The sequence below is a fragment of the Periplaneta americana genome, chromosome 4 (assembly GCF_040183065.1).
Source record: "Periplaneta americana isolate PAMFEO1 chromosome 4, P.americana_PAMFEO1_priV1, whole genome shotgun sequence".
NCBI lineage: Eukaryota > Metazoa > Arthropoda > Insecta > Blattodea > Blattidae > Periplaneta > Periplaneta americana.
In genome coordinates this window covers 100062949-100084060 of record NC_091120.1, presented here as the reverse complement: position 1 = coordinate 100084060, position 21112 = coordinate 100062949, and the positions used below count along the sequence as shown (strand labels likewise).

General features: G+C 35.5%; 1 protein-coding gene across 7 annotated transcripts in view; it reads right to left on the bottom strand.

Annotated features, from left to right (window-relative positions):
* The window catches only part of ATP8B (ATPase phospholipid transporting 8B), a 634707-nt gene that overhangs the window by 222816 nt on the left and 390779 nt on the right, over positions 1 to 21112 (bottom strand). For 2 of the 7 annotated variants that reach the window (XM_069823797.1, XM_069823798.1), the window contains exon 1: positions 12 to 3185. The exons of the other annotated variants lie outside the window; for them this stretch is intronic. In XM_069823797.1, the coding sequence (XP_069679898.1) occupies positions 12 to 456 (445 nt within the window). In that variant the 5' untranslated portion in view covers positions 457 to 3185. Of the gene's footprint in view, positions 1 to 11; positions 3186 to 21112 lie in introns of those variants that run through there. 7 annotated transcript variants of the gene reach the window in all.

Here is a 21112-nt window from a genome sequence, read left to right as displayed (position 1 = left end):
ATTTGACTCACCAGTCGGAATGAAGCCTCGAAGGTAATCTGCATTCTGAGTACCTCCTCCATTGCCGTTATTCCTATACCTCGCAGCTCCCCGACGCCAAACAACCAATTTTCCAAGAACAGAGAGGAGAGATTCTCGTAGACTTGTAGGCCTGCGACTTCCAGGAGTTCCCTCAGATGTTCCTCTTGAGCCCTGCCCATCGCCTTGACCCTCGGAGTCGCGCCGGGGATCCCCGTCCACATCGTCACATTCTGGCTCCGCAAGCGTCACAGCGGCAGTCACAGAAGGGCTTCGTTTACATTTCCGACGCTTCTTCTTTCGTCTTTTACGACCGCGAGTGCCCATTTCTTCGTCCTCGTCTTCCCCTAGGTCGGCAGCTTCTGTCATCTCAATACTACCATTTCCATCCTTAATTTCAAATACTTCTAGTTCCAATGCATCTTCTATCTTCTTCATTGCTAACGATTTATTCTATAATCCGTTCCTTTTGAGAGAGCACATTGGGCGCGAAATGCACTTCAAAACGGCCTGCGGTCAAATATTAGGACCTTATTTCTTTTAGCACGTCATTTTCAGACCATAAGAATAAAGTTAAATACTGTTTACTTTTAATTATGTTCACATATTTCAAATTGTAATCGAGTCAACCACGCAAGAGCACTCGAGTCTTTCCAGCCTTCTAGTCTTTAAGAATATTTGAATAAATTCCTTCCATAATTGTTCACGGAAAGTGAACACTGATATTTCCTGAATCATGTGGCACACAAGCAAACACCAGAAATGGAGATACAAGGCCAAGCAACCACAGTCCACCTTCTCCGACAGGCAGTGCATTACATCGTTTGATCTGGTACACTGAACCTCTTGGAGTGACATCATCTACAGTCTGTAATAGCTAAGGAAGAATCACACTCGCTGGAAAGAATACGCAATTACTGTTAATGAGGTCGCAATCACTCGAGACGAGGTCGAGAGTTACGTTCACAATTAGAGACATGACGCACTTCCATCGTTTGGTATGCAGCATCTTTTACTTGTTCTTTTTTCCAATTATTAATCAGAGTTCAAACTAACAGTATCACAAAACTTCAAACGCACTTTGTCAAGGATGGACGTCCAACACGTAATTGTTACGTTTACAGTGCTTAAACGCTACTAATTAACCCTTCAAATGCTAAGAAATATATGTCCCTGATTTGAAAGTGAGGTCTATATCGGTCTTTAGTGTCATCTGTAAAAATCTCAAGTTATTCATTTTCGTATACACTCACGTGAGAGATGGACAGAGAAAATTTCAAGAAGTTCAAGTTTGTGACCTCCTACATACATGTCTATCAGCTTTTACTGATATTTTTGAACGGGAGATATTACGTTTAGTTACGTGACGGAAAGTGAAATTAATGTCTGCTGTAAATGAGACAGCAAATTAGGATACTCAGAAGTCATCTGCAACATCTCGTACTCGGATGACTGCATTTTTGACAGCAAGTACACAACGTAATTCTCACACTGAAACCTAACGTAAGGAATGTTCATATAAAAAATACATAAAACTTACAGCCACCATGTATCACAAGTGTGGGGATTGCTCGCGCAGTATTTAGCATCCTTATTGTACATTTCCTCCCGCAAATTAATCTTTCTGTGCAAAAAGTTAGACAAAAATTTCACCGCACACTGAATATAGTCTACCATTAGCAACATGCTGTAGCTATGTCTCACCCGTCAACTGTAACCTTAAGGACGTGCTTTAAGATGACTGTACTGTGACGTACAACACAATCTGTTAACACACTTGACCTCTACCACGGCATTTGAGCAGCATCCATTGTATGCCAGCAATCTGCACTCTCCACAAAAAGGCAACGCTGATGTTCTGTTACATGCGTTCAGCGTCGAACTGCATTTAAGCACAGCTGGTCTTCGATATTTATGAGCCCGTTTATGATATTCGTCCATATATTATGTCCAAGCGGGATCTGTACACCCAAGAATATAATTCGAAATAAAGTGTCGGAAATAACATTCGTCCTAATTTTCATAACCCGATTGATTACTCTTTATAAAATTTGCCATTTTACACTGAACATAATCACGACCGTACAAATAAAACAAAAATAAAGCACAAAACAAATTAGACTGATATAATAGACCCCATATATGCGTAAATAATAATCGCAGTGTTCCTAATTAAAAACACAAATAGGCCTATACGAAATATTGTATGACAATTTAAAACTGTAATATAATTTAACAAAATAATGTATCATTAAATCATTAAGCAAGATAATAAATATTTTCACTGGTCATGAAGCTTCTTCTGCAATATACTGCAAATTTAATGATTTTTTTTATTTATGCAATTACTAGACAGAATTCATGCCAGATTGTACAACGCCGATAATGAAATGCATCTTACTGCACTCACTATAACATCAGCCACCATGTTTCACTTTTCCTTGAGCCGTAAAAACCTCTCAAAACACTTTCAAAATACTTATTGATCTCGAGGAAGATAAAAAAAATCCATGCGTGGTCTGGAATCGGGGAGTAAAGTCAAGCACGAGAATTATAAAACTCATGCCTAAACACATTAGCATGTTGTAAGTGACGCAACCACATCACTACACAGCACAACACAACCACACTGAGTTACGAAAGGGAAACGAAGACTCCATACAGTTTTGTTCTTCCTACCACACATACAGCAAAGAGCCACCAGCACCAGAGAAACCGGCAAGTAGTGTAGCAGTGTGTCGTCGCCCGCTAAAAGCAAGTAGAAGCAGAATCAATACTGGTGGGAACCGGCTGGCAGGAGGGTACATCACAGTAGTGAGTGCTGCTGATCCTCACAAACTCGGAGCCGAGCAAATTAAAACCGCGATCCGCGACCAGGAAGCAGCTGTAACCTGCAGTTCCTCACGGCCACCATATTATAAACGACGCGACGCAGGCACCAAGGATTCGTATCAGCGAGTGGCGCTAATAGCCAGTCAATCCTACGGAGTTATTAACTCATGTACCTAATTACGCCTAACCTGCACACCTGCACAATTATGCTGTTGCTCTTCACATTCGCATTTCCTGATGTCCGATATAACTCAAATACCAGTCGCACTTCACGCACGCAGTAGCAACATCTCTACTATAAACGCTATTTTAATACCAACCAGTTCGTACAGACTGACGCACTGGCGGTGGGACGGACGCACGCACCACTGGTGTAAAAAAAAACTTACCGGCATCGCTGGTTCCGACGCTTTATCGAGTGGCGTCGCGACGATCGGCGGCGCCGTATCTATTTGTACAAATAGGGATTTCCCCCGGGAAACACAATCGCTATAAACTGTAAATTGGAGCATGCTTATGGTCTAGCTGAGTATGACGGACGTCACGACATTACTGCTTACACACTTACTGTATATTAATGGGCAGTACACAGCTACACAGTCTCAAATATCACTTCCAAGCACAGTAAATAGAAAAGTAAAACAATTTTTTTGCGCATGAGCATCTCTAAATTAAATGCTGGAGCTATAAAATAGCATCATTAAAGGCCCAGTTCTAATTTGCCTATAGAATTAATGGCACGGCTAGTTTTGGGTATGATAAGCATATGATAACGTTAATAGGTGGAGTGAATAAAAAGTAGTAAAATAATGTTATTACTGTTATGTAAAGATTATTAATTTTTTGATCATACAAAATTATCTGTTATGGTTATTTTGTTAATGACGGAACCTCGGCGTAGCTCAATGGTAGAAATCCAGTGCGTAGAACTGGGGGTCTTGGATTCGACCCTCGGTGCCGAAACGAATATTTCTTCGTCATTAACAAATAATGTTACTGTTAGTTTTTAAACAGTATGTACTTAAAAGTAAGTATTGCAACTTTAAGAAAGTATTTGTGTAATTAGTACTTACTGAGTTTAATCAGTTCTTGCTTAAGAATATGTGAATAAAAGAAAATTATTTACTTGTTTATGCTAGTGAGTATTACGAAATTTTCAAATATGGTAAAGACTATGTTTATGCTTTAAAATAATACCTCATTAATACTGAGAGTTTTCAAAAGAGTAGGAAGGCATAAGCGTACAGCGAACTAGTCAAGACTCGAGAATAAGATTACTACAGTTTGTTTAGATTCACAAAGGAAAATGTGCAGTCGCTTGCATCATACTTCTTGAAAGAAAATAATTATTAAACACAAGGAGGTACCTTAACCAACAAACAGAATATGGAAATATTTTTACATTTTTAGTGATCCTGGCTATCAAATTGTTGTTGCTACAAGCTAGACTATTGGTGTTCACAGCAATATACTGACAAAAGTTGTGTATTATTCTCATTACTTTATTTTCTGAGTCACAGTTCACACTAAATAATTAAGATTCATTAACTTATCACTCAAAATAACTAAATTATGATAAAACCTGAGTGGAACAGAAAAAATTCTCTCCGGCACCGGGATTTGAATCCGGGTTTTCAGCTCTATGTGCTGACGCTCTATCCACTAAGCCACACCGGATTCCCATCCCGATGTCGGATTGAATCCTCTCAGTTTAAGTTCCACATCTTGGGTTCCCTCTAGTGGCCTATCCTCATGCACTGCGTCATAGATATATGACAGTGGCATAACGTCCATACATGTGCAGAGGTGCACTCGTTATGAGTGACTAAGTGGCCGGGATACGACGTAGTAAGCGCTGTCTTAAATCACTAAGTGATTATTTTTCGCATATCATAATATATATTATTATGATGTACCGAAGTACACATGATATTTCCGTGCAGATACTCTGCGTCATATGACGAAAGATGAGTGGAATAGAGAAAAATTCTCTCCGGTATCAACAAAAGTACTCCATGCGCAACAATAAAAAAAAATCAGACAAGAAATGAAAGAGAATATTTTACAATACTGCAGATGTGGGGCCTCGTGAGAACAAGACCAGAGACAAAATTAGAGCATATAAAATGAATTACATGAGGAGATACAACTAACCAGAAGCGACAATATACAGGGTGTTTCCGAGATGGTGTTACTAACTTTCAGGGATGATGGCGAAGAGCACATGTATCAATTTGAGATAAGGAACCATGGTCCGGAAATGACTGAGTCGAAAGTTATAAGCAAAAATAGTTGTATGGAAATGGAATTGTAATTTGGCACCACGTGCCTCCTTCCCTTAACCTCCGGAATAGTCGTGGAAAGATGGTATGGGCTGGATGTCTGCTACGTGGATACTTGCTCCGATACAATCTGTGAGCTTGTCTACTGTTCCCATTGGCTCATCCGTATTCGAAAATCAGGTATGTTTATTCCGCTCTCTTGCACTCCTCCATTTCACTAGGACTGATCGACTGGACACTGCAACTTGTACACATACACTGCTGTCTACAGACGTGCATATCAGGACCGACCATGTCCGTTACACATTACGCTATCTGCATTGCTTTAGTGTAGCTTCCTGTCTCCATCCCTCAGACAGCGCACTGAATGGAATACTGTAAGTAGATAAGTAAACAACGTCAGATGAATACAGTATGTGTAAGGTGTACAGATAAATACACATAAATAAGGTGTACAGAGGAATAAAATTATTTCATTTCCACACAACTATTTTTCCTTGTAACTTTCAACTCGGTCATTTTCGGACCAGGGTTCTTTATCTCAAATTGATACATGTGCCCTTCGCCATCATCCCTGAAAGTTCACCCCGGAAATACCCTGTATAAATATATTATGCAATAATCAGACTAGGGCAAAAATGAGAATTATACGCCCCATTGTAGAAACTTTAGAAAACAGAACACTATAGTGGTACGGATACGTCCAAAGTTTACAAGAATGCAGATGACCTAAGAAAACTATGGAATGGTAGCTAGAAAGGAAAAAGAGAATAGGTAGACCTGTTCTGGAGTAGGAGTCATATCAAGAAACCAGACGTGCAGAACTGTAGCTCCTCAGAGCGACTGCCTTCGTATTCCTTCTACCCCACCCACCTTTTCTACCAGTGTGGTCATAGCGTTCTAGTTACGCTCAGCTGCATCAACGTTCTTTCTCGCGGCGGTAGGTATATAATATCCTATCAAGAATTACAAATGAACACATAATAAAATCCTTAGGAACATACCTTTGGAAAGTAAGAGAAAAACAAATGAGGAAAATAAATAAGTTAAATATATGTAAAATAAATTTTAAAATGTAACTGTGCATATAATGTAAGAAGGTCTACCTATGTATATATCGTCATTACTAGTAAAACCGATTAAGTCCACTTTTTTGTAAAATAAGTTAAGTACAGTCCCCGACTTGTCTTTCCGTGCTCTACTAAAATGGAATAAGTCCGAAATGTTGTTGGCAACAAACCAATTACTTTATATGAAGAATTTATTATGATTTTTCGTGCATTAATAAAATTTTAATTCTTGTTTTTTTACAAAACTTGCATTACTGGACTTAGGCCTAACTGGTTTTACTAGTAATAGGACGATAGGCCTATATAAATTGTATGTTGATAAGTGAGTGTAGCGAGGTATATGAACGAAGGTCAATACTGTCATTCAACATTGTAACGCACTGCAGCCAAATAAATAAATATATAAATAAATGAATACACAATACGCGTACTGCAGTTTGAAGAGAACTGGAGCATGGCAAAATCTAAACCCGTGAAGAAACACTACTTCCGAAGGAAATGGGAATATGATTATTTTGTTGCTGAAGAAGACAAAAGAATTGCTTGTTTACTCTGTCCCATCCAATTTATTTCTACTCGTAATTTCAATATTAAACCACATCTCAACAAAGCCCATATTAAGAATTATGGAATAGACGAACTTTCGGGTAAGTTCATTATTACGAACTGTATATTGATTATTTATTTATATACTGTCATATTAAGGACATCACTCTTTGTGTTCATTTTGTATTGAAATGAATAGTGACTTTCAAGGTTCATTACTTCAATGCTACAAATTTATGTTTCCGTAGGTGACAATAGGAAAGCTTTCGAAAATCTAAAGCAGGCTAGGTGCAAAGAAATCTCAAAGAAACTACCGACAGGAAATCCAGAATAATATTGTAAACCTTGCAACGAGATAACGCATTGTAAATACAATGACTTTATTACAATCCTTTTTGAAAATCACAGTGCCGTCACTGATGGACCTTTCACGCGCAAAGAATGTAAACAACTCTACTCAGAAGTCGATCATCCCCAATAGAAGTGGAGTGAGGCTGACGTCATATTTCCCCTACTTACAGGTTCTGCAGGCCTGCAATAAACTCATGGGTGAAAGGGGACTTACACCTGTATTCTTGGTGATTGGAATAATCGAGATTTGTGGAAGCTGAAAACGGCGAATTCCTGAGGACAAAAGCCGAAGAAGAAGAAGAAGAAGAGGAGGAGGAGGAGGAGGAGGAGCAGCAGCAGGAGGAGGAGGAAGTTGCATTACTTCCTTGCTGTCAGAAAATCATTAGTAACATTACACAAGAAGTAGTCCTAATACAGAATATTTTTCTGTTTCCATGGGATTCAGTACACACGTCAATCCCGTATTTACGTAGCGCTACATCCACTGACCCGAAAAAGTTCTACGCAAATGCAAATCTTAGACATTTAGCAGTCAAACTGTAAAAAATTGGCAGGTAATAACAATTTAACATACAGTATGCTATCTAAAGCAGCCACCTGCGAAGTAAGAAAAAAAAAAAAGATTTTCAACTCCAGTTCTTCTTTTCAAAAATTTTCCGCCCCTACGAATTTGTCGCCATGGGCTCAGGCCTATGTGGCCCATCAGTAACTATAGACATGCACACAGTCTATCACATAATAATATTGAAAACTAGCAATTCCTTACTTGAAGTCCCATTTAAATTACGATAAGTCTACTTTAGCAAGATATGGCGGCGGCGGCGGCGACGAGGATAATGATGATGTTTATTATTATTATTATTATTATTATTATTATTATTATTATTATTATTGTTATTATTATGAGTTAATGATACTAAAGGATATGTTACTGGAGCTAAATGACAGCTGTGAGCAGTATGGGATGAAGATAAATGCAAATAAGACGAAGAGCATGGTCATAGGAAGAAAAATACAGAAGATAAACTTGCGAATTCTAAATGAGGCAGTAGAGCAAGTGGGCAGCTTGAAATGTTCGGCGTGTACTATAAGCAGTAACATCAGCTGCTGCCAAGAAGTCAAAAGGTGGATAGCAATGGCCAAGGAAGATTTTAATAGAAAAAAAGAGCATTTTCTGCGGACCTCTGGAAAAAGAACTAAGGAAGAGACTAGTGAAGTGCTTTATATGGGGTGTCGTATTGTATGGGGCAGAAACATGGACATTACGACGAAGTGAATAGAAACATTTGAAATGTGGATATGTAGAAAAATGGAATATTGAAGTGGACAGAGTAAGAAATGAAGCTGTGTTGGAAAGAGTGGGTGAAGAAATAATGATACTGAAAATGATCAAGAAGAAGAAAAGGAATTGGTTGGGTCACTGGCTGAGAAGAAACTGTCTACTGAAAGATGCACTGGAAGAAATGGTGAACGGGAGAAGAGTTCGGGGAAGAAAAAGATATCAGATCATAGACGACATTAAGATATATGGATCATATGAGGAAACGAAAAGGAAAGCAGAAAATGGGAAAGATTGGAGAAAGCTGGGTTTGCAGTAAAAGACATGCTCTTGGGCAGAACACTAAATGAATGAATGAATGAATTATTATTATTATTATTATTATTATTATTATTATTATTATTATTATTAATTATTATGCGGCAAAAATGAAAACGTGAAAAGACACGGAAACAGAAATACTAGACAATCCGCCCAAATCACTTTCTTGACAATGTATCTCGAGTAAATATCCGTTTTCATTTCGTGAGGATCCATTACACTCGTATGACTAGACTACGGGTATGTCCTCCTCTTCCGCAGTAGGTAAGTCGAATGATATGATATAAAGGGAACTGAATACATTTAACAGATGAACCTGTCGCTCACAAATTTCACAATTTTAATTCAGTCGTTTCAAGAGTTTGGCTTGTACACTGAATAATTACTCTGTTATTATCTCTTGCGAAGCAGTATGAATATAGGCCTACAATATTACATCTGTAAATGCCATTATGTCATCAACATCACAATCATTACCACCATCACGTTTAAATATGGAGCACCTCGTTTTGTTCTCTTAATTCTTATTGATACTCGTATTTTGAATAACTTGGCCACGATGCGCAAGGTAACGCGTAAGACACTGATATAATGTATAAATATAAAGTGAAAATGTTACACTGGTCAAAAATAAACTTGCAGATAGAAATTATAAACGAGTAAAGTAAATATGAAACGCGAAAACAAACTACAGTAGCAAACAAGCTTTAAAGTTTAATCATGAAGCAGAGCAACGTGTGGAATTGAAATAGATTGAGGCGCAAATTCTGAAGCTATGTTCGGTTTTCTCTCTTAGGTCTAAGTAGTTTTCGAGATGAGATCAATATTTTATTATTAAATTTTGTTTGAAAATTGAAGTGGAAATTGGAGTTTCTTTATACATCACAAATCCTCTTTACGATCGAGTGTTAAATCATGACGATCTGGACAAATAATTGAATAAAAATCATGTGGAAACATTTTAATGAGAACTAATACAAAGATAATTTTAAATATTTGTACGTAAACTCTTTTATATTGCATAAAAATTAGTTGTCAATTTATGCCCAATATCAACAGACAACATTCATTGCTAAATTTGTTCCACAGGTATAAAAATTGTACGTGCTGCGAAGAAGAAAAGGCGCAATTTATTGAATAATTGATAATAAAGACGCACTTTTATTTCTGGTGACTAAAATATCTGAATCGAAAAATGAAAAACGGTAGCATGTGATTTTTATACATTTCAATAGTCTCCTATTCTACATACATAGACACACAGTAATCAGCATAAAGGTAACGTAGAACGCCACAACACTTGATTGAACAGCAGTCCTGGCTTGTTGGGAAGATGTAAAAAGGGACCATGTACAGTAAAATACATCACATTTATGCATAATAGAAATATTGGTTTCCCTTTCATCAATTGGTGTTTATAGTCTCGTTTGTTGGTTGTGTTTCGTTTCTGATGTACTTAAAATAGATTCGAGTTTCAACCTGTTGGAAATATTTCTTATTTCTGCATGGAATGAAGAAAGTAACAAAACGTTGTAAAATGAATTGAAAAGGTTATGCTGCATTCTCCAGATTATTTAGGAAGGCTGTAAATATAAGTTTAAATGTTTTTGTAAATCTAAAGAGAATTGAAGGCATTAGTGGATGAAGGGATTATGTAACATTTTTTTGTAAAATTAAGTTTCCTTAGTGAATGGAGGTGGATCATTCCATACAAAATTTTAAGAATATCTCAGCGATGTCATGATTTCTTTTGGTCTTTTAATATAATAATGTTATTATGAAAATAAATTAAACTGCCAACTATGACCGCCATATCATTAATATTTTAGTCATACGGATAACTGAAAAATGGGTGGCAGTTACATGTTATCCATCATTTAAAATGTTCTAGACATCCTATATGAAGTGTCAACGAAACTGAACAGACGCCATTGTAAACCTGAATAACCATATTTTAATACCTTAAAGACTAATCTGAATAATATTAAGGCATGCTCATAAAAACACTTCATTGAAAAAAAAAAGAAATAGTTTTATATTCGAATGCAACAAATTAAATTCATGCGAATTTCATTCGTATTAAAGAAAATCTTATTCCTAATCCATCTCCCAAGTTTTATGACTTTATTCTCAAAAAACCTGTGAATAATTAAATTAATAAAATTATTAATTTTTGTTCCGACGGTTGAAAATCGCTTGCTACGTGTGGCAGTCGTAGCGTTCGCGAGACTTCGTAACGATGAGTAATCTCAAATTTCCGTCTCCCTGACCCTGATCGCGTAACATTCTGTACGACGGAGCCTACCTGCTGAGCTCCTTTGTTCCGGTGAGTTATTTTTTATTAAAAACTGACATGATATTTAAGTCAACATTCTGAAATTTTCACAGTGGAATCAATATATCCTAAAGAATTAAACACATGTTTTTTCGTCTGTAAAAATTAATTGCATTTTGTGTTCTATATTTTTTTAAATTATTTTACGGTGGGTAATTATTAAAATATATATATATATATATATATATTTTTTTTTTCATTTTAAGGGCATTTATAAACAAGGCTCTCCTTTTTCGAAATGCATTGAAATGATTTTTCCATCTTCCTTTACATAATAAGAAAACTTCAATGAATGAAACCGTGTTCTTTGTTGAACCAATATTCTAAATTCTGATTGCTGCCAAACTATGAAAGATATAAATATTGTATTGCTTGAAATCCATATTTAGAACATACACAATAACCTACTACAATATTTTTAACTTTTGAGACATCATGGTTCAGAAACATACTTTTTTGCTTGGAATGACCCAGGTGGTATTTAGTGTTTTAACAAGGCACCTTATTTCAGTTTGTCTTGTCATAGAATTTAGAAATACAAAAAGGTTGAAGGGTTTATGTTACTGTTGCAAGTCTATTTTTAGTGGATGAAAGTGTCGTCTATGATAATATTTGTAACGTAACCCCTTCATCTGCTAGTACTTTCAATTTTAAAAGGTACCAACCCATATAAAAAGCGCATTAATGGGTTTAGGTAGGATCTCTCTTAAAAGTATCCTTTCAAAAACATAAATTTAAATATCCGCTTTTTGACAACAAAATTAAAGAAAATATCACAGCTATGTTTTTCTGACAGAGTACACCGTATTATATTCATGCTAAACTCATCACTATTCCAAATTAACACACATAAACAGGAAACTTTCAATTAATGAGAAAAAACATGTCTGATATAATCCTGAAATATAAAAAAATATAATTATGATGAATATAAATTTTAACTGAGCCTTTGAATATCAACATTCTGATGCCAGCGAAAGTAAGTTAAGAAGAAAAACCAAGGACATATGAAATCACGTGTAAAAAACATAACTTTTTCCACATTATTTGTACTCGTTTTTATTATTGTGGTACTCAATCATTAATTTTGAAAAAAAAAACGCCTAATCCAAATTAAGATCGATATCTGTAAAAGGGCGGCATGTGAACTATATTAAAAAATTACTCGTACTTATTAAAGAATCCACAGATTTCGCATTTTTGCACAAACGGTACATTATATAGAGAACTACACAGAATTTATTTTGCAGATATTAGAAAGTTTTCACTGTTTCCTGTTCTTATTTATTTATTTATTTATTTATTTATTTATTTATTTATTTATTTATTTATTTATTTATTTATTTATTTATTCCTATGACCTATATCGTTTGTTGGGAAATATTCAATATACAATGATAATAACATTATCATTATTATTATTATTATTATTATTATTATTATTATTACTCGAATATGTAAAATGATGGTAGGTTAAGCTTTCCACTCCTTGGGTAGTCCTATTACTTGGTAAAATGTCCCCGTGTTCCGAATTTATTCCAATTGTTCCGCCTGTGGATTTTATTTATTGGGTTATTTTACGACGCTGTATCAACATCTAGGTTATTTAGCGTCTGAATGATATGAAGGTGATAATGCTGGTGAAATGAGTCCGGAGTCCAGCACCGAAAGTTACCCAGCATTTGCTCGTATTGGGTTGAGGGAAAACCCCGGAAAAAACCTCAACCAGGTAACTTGCCCCGACCGGGATTCGAACCCGGGCCATCTGGTTTCGCAGCCAGACGCGTTGACCGTTACTCCACAGGTGTGGACCCGCCTGTGGATTACATATTTCATTCCAATCCATGAAACAATGTTGACCAATTTCTATTAAGATGCTGGTGATATTTATGGTGATGCTTCTTTTTTTCTCTCCGTCCTTCTGTTGGCAGTATTTTTAAAAGTGCATTTTTTGTAAGCACGTACGTAATTTACTTATCTTTATTTATTTATTTTTAAGAATAGCCTAATTTATGCTATCAGTAGTGTCTTATTTAAAATGAAACATATGCGGTGATTTATTTTCAGTTTTATTAAGTTTAACATGTTCATTTTTTTTAATTTCCCAGGACTTTTAAGTAAAAATTTTAAAATGTCGCAGTTAAAAAAATCTTCATGGGAATCCTATGGTAAGAACGCGCGTCATGTGCATTTCAGTATCTACTACTTCGGACGTCTGTTTAGTGATTCAGCAAAATTTCTCAGCACAATTTCAATTTGGATTCGCCAGAAATTCAACCCGTTTGTCAGCGTGGAAGCCGTTATCGATAGTCTAATTATAACCATACTTACAAGTAAATCCTAGACTCGAAGACTGAAACTCAGCCGAGGCTAGTAGATTTTTAAGGATATAAAAGTCGTCCGCAAGGATTCCTTAAGAATGTTTATTTCTTAGATTTAAAGCACGTAAAATATCACTCTCTATCAGGTATGTCAAGGTCAGAGCATGTGAAAGATTCTACAAGCTATCAAGTGCTCACTGGTTCCAATGAATCTATTCTGCAGGCAGTAGCGGTGAAAAAGAGAGGGTGAGCAAAATGAACTCTATTAGCCTACCACTGCAAGATGAATTAAACTGCTCTTCAGTATTAGATAATGTGTTACGCTCATACAATAAAACAAGAAATAAAAGTATGTTTTGCAGCATATACCTCTAATAAATGTAATTAATTATAAAATAGTAGGTTATAACCAGGGAACGGATTTATATGGACTAAAAATATATGAAATATGTAAATATATATGTAGTTATTTTTACCAAAATATGGAATTAAATATGGATTTTTACCAAAATATGGAATTAAATATGGACTTAAAATTATAAAAAAATGACTATGTACGTTAAATATTGGTACATTTTAATCAAACTAAACAAAAAATATAATGGACGTACCTTATCTTCCAATGTAGTTTCAACAAAACACAATTTTTATTGTCTGTTACCATAACAATAGGTTACAAACATTTCTTTCAAGTGCTGAAAAGTGAATCTTCTTCTATTGTCTCTGAGGATAGATTTATACTGACTAAAAGAGCGTTCGACGTCACAAGAAGTAACTGGTACATAATTCAATTTCACAATGTCTGCTGGGGATAAGTCCAAGTTAATCTTCACTGTTGATTCACCACTCATCACAGCAACAACCTTTTGTAGTTCTTCATATCCAGGGTTTTTTGAAAGTACAGTGTCCACCTTAGCTCTTACTGCATCTGCAACTTTACCTCTACCACGATTCAGTTGTTCCACAGTACTATTTATAATTTCAAAACTTTCAGATAGTGAAAGGTGCCTATTTTGGAGACTTTTGAGCGTTTTTATGATGCATGAAAATGTATGCTGAATGTGAGCTAAGTCATTCTTCACACTTATGTCACAGGTAACTGTTTTCGCAGTATCAATTGAGACTGCATCTTCAGAGTCCAATGCAAGGAGAACATTGTTAATAGATTCTATATGTTCGGCATAATATTCAACTGCTTCTAGCCATGTACCCCATCTAGTTAAAATTGGCTTTGGTGGCAATGGAATTTCAGGGTACATTTCTTTCAACACGTTAACTCTACTGGGAGCTTTGAGAAATACTTTTTTCACTGATGAAATCAACAAATCTACTTTAGGGAAATTGTCTCTGACCACTTCTGCCACACGATGAAATGCATGCGCCACACAAGTAAAATGAGTCAATTTAGGATATACAACAGATAATGCTTGTCCAGCTTTGACCATATAAGGGGCAGCATCGCTAATAAAGAATAACACATTATCGTACATAATACCCTTTGGCCACAGGATACCCATAGCTTCGTTGAACAGTTTAACTATAGTTTTGTTATTGCACTTTTCTAGAACATCACAATGTAAAAGAATTCGTTCAGAATATTGTTCACTTAACAAACCGATAACTACATTACCAACAAGTCTACCTTCTTTGTCGGGAGTCTCATCAATGGAAACCCAAATTGAACTATCTTTAATTTCATCTCTTATCTTCTGTATTGTCTCATCGTAGATGGATGGAGCATACGTCTTCCTAAGTGTTGACTCATCCGGGATTGTATGTTGAGTATATTTTTCAAGGAATTCCCTGAAGACCTTATTCTTTAGTTTGTAGAGAGGAATATCAGCAGAGATGAGAGAACGGCACAGGTCGATGTTAAACTCAGATCTTACATTCGATGTTGTTGGTTGTGTTAAAAACAATTGTCTCTGCTTGGAATTTAGTTGTTTGTTGGCCTGATGTTTACTAGTTGTAATGTGTTGTTGCACCAGGAACTTTTGTGTAGATGATACTGCACACTGACACAAATTACAAAATAATATTTTATTGTCAGTTGATAAACCATCTTCTTTAAATTCTGAAATGTAACTTGTTAGTTTTGATTTTAAATTGACTGAATGACGTACTTTTGGCATATTTACCGTCTTTATAGTATGATTTACAAAACTGAACCTATGTGTACTCTGACTGGCATTTAACTGTTGAGCTGCACAACTGAAGTCTGTTAAAAATTTTAAATTAAATTAATACAGTTTTGTAACTTACTTTCCCATTGTTGATAGGACTGCTAATTTTCAAATAACTCTGATGTTAAAGGGATTACTGAACATGTGTTTAAATCTCTATTGTTGAAATGTATTTTTAAAAGTTAATGGAATTTTGTTTTGTTTTATTGTTAAACCTAATATAATATGGACTGTTTTATATGAAATATGGAAAATATATGGAAATTAACGAAAATATGTACTAAACTCTAAAATATGGAAAAATATGGAAAATAAAAGTAGGATTTTTCAACCCTACACATTGTGAAACATAAAGATAATGCAAAATATAAATTATATTAGCTTTATAAGTAAATATGTATTTACATATAAATCCTTTCCCTGGTTATAACAAATAATAAATATAGCTTCTCTTTAACTTAATCAGTTTTACATAACGGGGTCTATAATTAGCCTAATTATTGTTATGTAACTGTTATAATCATGTACTACTTATATGAGCATTATCACACTTCTAGTAATAAATTTAAATTCCTGACTTCTCGTGCAATTCAGAAGTGCTTTTTCTGATTTTTTCCGACACCAGCCTTCGTATGTCCGGTGAAATGTTGTTTCCTGCAGCAAAATAATTTCTAATGGAAGACCTGAAGTCCACTGAACTTGAAGTAAACTTCTCAGGACCGCAAAGAAACTATATAGACTTGCATTATGAGTATTGAAATAAATATCTGTATGATCCAAAAACACAGGCTTAGAGTCGGATTTGGGATAATCTTTTTTTTACAGAATGATAATCTATGTAAAACATAACTTGTTAGGTAAAAAGTCAAATTCAGTAAATTTTGGGCTTGGGATGTTTGCCAATTCCGGTATTCAATTGTAACTGTGTTGGTATAGTTTCTGAGTTTGATTAGCAAGGATCGCAAAACAAATCCAACTTGGGCTGGAGCAGGTCAATATCTTTAAATCGTCTATGCAACTCTTCCCAGAGATTTTTTAAAACATTGCAGTGTTTTACACCGTTGAGCAGGAGTTCAATGACTGAAGGCGTTGAAATTATAAAAATTGTGCTGTGAGATATGCGACATCCACAATGTAATCTTCATCTGAAAGCTTTTAACAATATCTATCGACACAAACTAATTGATTCTTTCCTTGCGATCTCAAATTCAAAACGTTCAGATGCTCGAATATATCCTTGAGAAAGTTAAGTTCCTCGATCCATGTAGAGTCAACTATTTCACGGATGTCTTTATTTTATATAATGAATTCTGATAAATATTTACGCAATTCAAAATACTCTGGACAGAATTTTTTCTTGGTTTAGCCAAAGGACATTACAATGGTAAGAAGCACCGTCAAACTGAAAATTTATGTATGAAAATCTGGACAATTTATAGACACAATTAGTACAGTAACTGACATGTAACGAGTCTGAGCCATTAACAGCACACAGTTTTGTTTGTACTTTATTATGTAAATATAAATACAATACTGTGAGGAAGAAGCTCTACAATACATCTTCACATAACTAAAAGTCACATTTACTACTATTTAATGTCAATAAAAACAAACTAATTTGAATATATTATTTTGTAGATGAACTAATAATTTCAGCGTTCGACACTGCTTGTCTCTGTAACTAAATAATTTCCACAAACAAAACAAAGAGTATCACCTCCACTTTCATTACATAAGAAATAAAGAGTCTAGTTAGCCTGAAACTTAAATGCACGACTTCTGCCTCAATATTTAATGTACAACCCTTGTGTTCACCAGTGACTTGTACCTGCGTGCCTTACGTGCTCTGAACAGCGCAAACGGGTTGTGAGCACGTTTGCGCTCTCGTTGACATCACTGCTCTATGAATGAGAGAACTGTAGGCAAAATTTAAAAGCCATCCACCCCTTACATTAATAAACTCTGGAGGTTGTACAATTAGCTCTATGGAATTGTCCAATCTTCACGAGTAGTATATCTATCCATTCCAGAGTGAAGAAACGCAGCTGTACTATGAAAATTGATAGACGTATTCGGGCTGGATCTTCCATCTTCCCGTACTCCATATTAAACAAGGTTAGACTGAGATAACGGGCCAATGTTAGGCTTAGATTTTATAACAATTTACTTATGCATTTTTATGTCTCTGTGACGACTAAGATAGTGACAAATTATATTTAAAAATGATAAATTTTCTTACAAACATGATATAATTACTTAAATTTTACACAAAATTAGCAACCGTTATAGTATCGAATTTGGAAAATTATAATTTTGTTTAATTCTGCTCAAAATATTAAAATTTCATCACGAATATAAAGAAAAGTTCGCAGTTTGGATTTATGATAAATGTCTGACAGTACAGAACAAATAATGAGAACGACAGTCTTTTTATACCAGTAATACCATGTCAGAAATTTAGTGATAGCAACTCTAGTTCGTTGCGAAACGAATAAGTCAATAAGAAAGCTGGAATGGAGGGATCATGACAATAAACCTCACACGAGTCATCAATAAAACAAACGTACAACGCAACAGATGGTACCTATGTCACGTATCTCCTGTAATTTGATCGGCCTCTACCCGAGATTGCATACAATGAAGTCGAGGATGCATGTGAAGATGTGTGCATTACACGCTCGCTGGAAACAAAACTCGCTTCGAATGAAAAGGTGTTACAGAGAGTGATGGGCAGTAAGTAAATCATTACTGATAAGCGTAGATGAAATGTGTTTGTTAGTATGGGCACAGGAAATAACGAAAACCATATAGTTTAGAATTCAAAGTGCGTGTAAAAATATAAATCAGAGTCTAAAACTCACAAAACACAGAATTACGGTTATCCTTGGAGTTGGTTCTTATAACTCTTAGATCCGGTTTCGTCAACATGGGTTAAATATATATTAACCCTGAGTTTATTAACTTCAGGTTAAATTTTTAATTCGTTCTTACGACTAATGCGTTTCACCAAGCCTTTTCGGCGAGAGTTAGTTAACACCACTTTAGCCCTCGAGAGAAAGAGGAAAAGTACTAATCTATTAGACCGTGACTAAAATTTGTTTTTATGAACACACCTTGTTGCGCGTTTCTTTTGTTTTCTCCCACAACTTCATAACAGTGAGCAAGGAAATGGAAAAGGTTAGGAAGAGAAACAGAAGCTCAAATTTTTCGGCAATAGAAAAACCTTTGCTAATTGAATTACAACTAAATATAAAGACATCATAGCATTCCTGTTCCTTCTTCTCTCTGTAACATATTGACACACTGTCGAGCCATCTGGAGTAAGTTCATCGATTTCCACAGCAATGTTATGTAATATTGCTGTAGCTACAATTAGGCCTACTGTCAACGTAGTTTGTAGTTAGCTTCGAAATCCCAAGCTAAGAAATGGGAAACGCCTTTTCCAAACTCCGATCATTCTTTCCACACAATTTCGTGTCCTTATGTGAGCTGTAGTGTTGTTGTGTTGTGTTCTTGTTTGAGGATGTAAATATGGTGTTAACAAGTATTTCCTTAACGGATACCCACTTTGCCTTTTTCGAATTGTGTTCTAATGTAAAAGTTTGTGAAGATAGTACTGTCGTGTACCGATCCGGGCCACCTTGCTACAACATCCCGAATTTGGAGGTTTCCATAAGAGATTATTTAAACGTTAATAGAAAAATAACCTTTCCGGTTATGATATACCTCCACTCTGTTGCCTCTAGGGGATTAGATTTTTTTACATACGTACAATCAAGTGCACTCAAAACACTAGGAAAATGGTACATTTGACAGAAGTCATTAATAACACGCGAAGGTTCTTTAACTTTAACTTTACATATTATCTTTGTCTCATTGATGTATAGCTAGCATAATATTTTAATGTTACTAGTAACTGCAACATAGGAGAGAGAGCCCTGTTTCTCTGTTGTGTATTCTAACCTCTCGTGAATTTACTCGACAATCTTGCTGCCCACGGCTTTCGACAATCTACATGTATACCTCCTTAGAAACACTGCTCTGCTTAGAAACAGTTCCTCATATAGGTTTTGAAAATAATTTCTCAAAGGTCTCTCTATATTAAGAACACCATTTAACACATCTAAAGAGAACAATTCTGTATCATAAAACATTATTTACAGCAGCCATATTGTTTTTAGCCCGAATTAAACATTTAACCCAACTGAAAGTAGAGTTAACTTAATCCCAAGTTTAACCCCGTGTTAAAACTAACTTCTATTGATGAAACAGAATTTTAGCTAAAAGTAGAGTTAAAACTGTGTAACACGAGGTTAAGTTTTAACCCTTGTAGATGGAACCGGGCCTTAGTTTATAGTCTAGGGAAGACCAGACATTTTTAAATTTCGAAGTAAACCAGTAAATAACCTCATCAGATTTTGTGAGATGTGCGATAAACAAGGCCGACTCTTCTCTGAATATCCCATTTTTAACTCGTTAATTGATAACTGTGCTATTATTTTACGTCGCTGAAACTCATGAAGGAAATGGCGGTATGAGTTAGAGGATTCATCTGCAATTGTCTTATATTAGTCTTACAGTTGGAGAAATTACTCTGAAAGAAATGAAAGAAAAGAAAGAAAGAAATCCAAGCAAGTAATCAGACTAAATGGATATCGAACCCACACCCGGGCGCAACCTCGAGTAACGAGTCGTTCTACGATGCTAGTGACCAACTCAGTTCGCCTTACAAAACTAATTTCGTAATTTGTCAATTTATCGCCATATCAGAACTTCATCATCTCTCAATATCATATTCAATAAATGATTACATTAGTTATATGCAATTTAATTTGCCAAAATCTCTACTACTCTGTACCGAATATACACAAAACCATGCAGTTGTAACAAAAATGTCACCGAAACTGTTACTGCATTTAGGGAAGACTGCGAAATGGTACAATTCGAGAAAAAAAAACTGCAGTTGAATTATGTATGTTTTTTTTTTCCTAGGTGACCGCTCAAATCGAGTCTTCCAATCTATAATTATATACTGTATATACAGGGTGAATACTAAATGCCGTCTTCGAAGATCGGAGCGTGATAGAGGATATTGTGAAGATGAAATTCGACATAAAGAACCGTTACGTTATGATGATTAGTTATGGAGATATTAAATACCCAGAAGTAAAATGGGGTAATAGTTACTTTTGACCCATATTGCATATTAACTGAAGTTAAATGTCAAGAACACAACAATGATGTCATGTGTGCGAAATGTACCTGTCCTTGAAATGGTCGGATTTTTTGGCTTCATCGCAAGAATTGCGAAGAAAATAACTGTAACTGATTTGTCTTCAAGTACTGCACTGTGAGTTATCTATACAGTGTCCCAGTTCAAACTGATGTTACAATACGTATCTGTATGAAGTTAGGTAGCACATGAGGTTGTACGTCAAGGAGGCGCGGTTTTCAAAGTGTGCTGTACTACCTAACAGTAGTTCGGCGTTGAACTAAATTCTAGCAAACCTTTGTGCGCGATGCTTGGAATGACTAAAGTATGATTTGGCAGTACGGGATGTTCGACGAGGACAT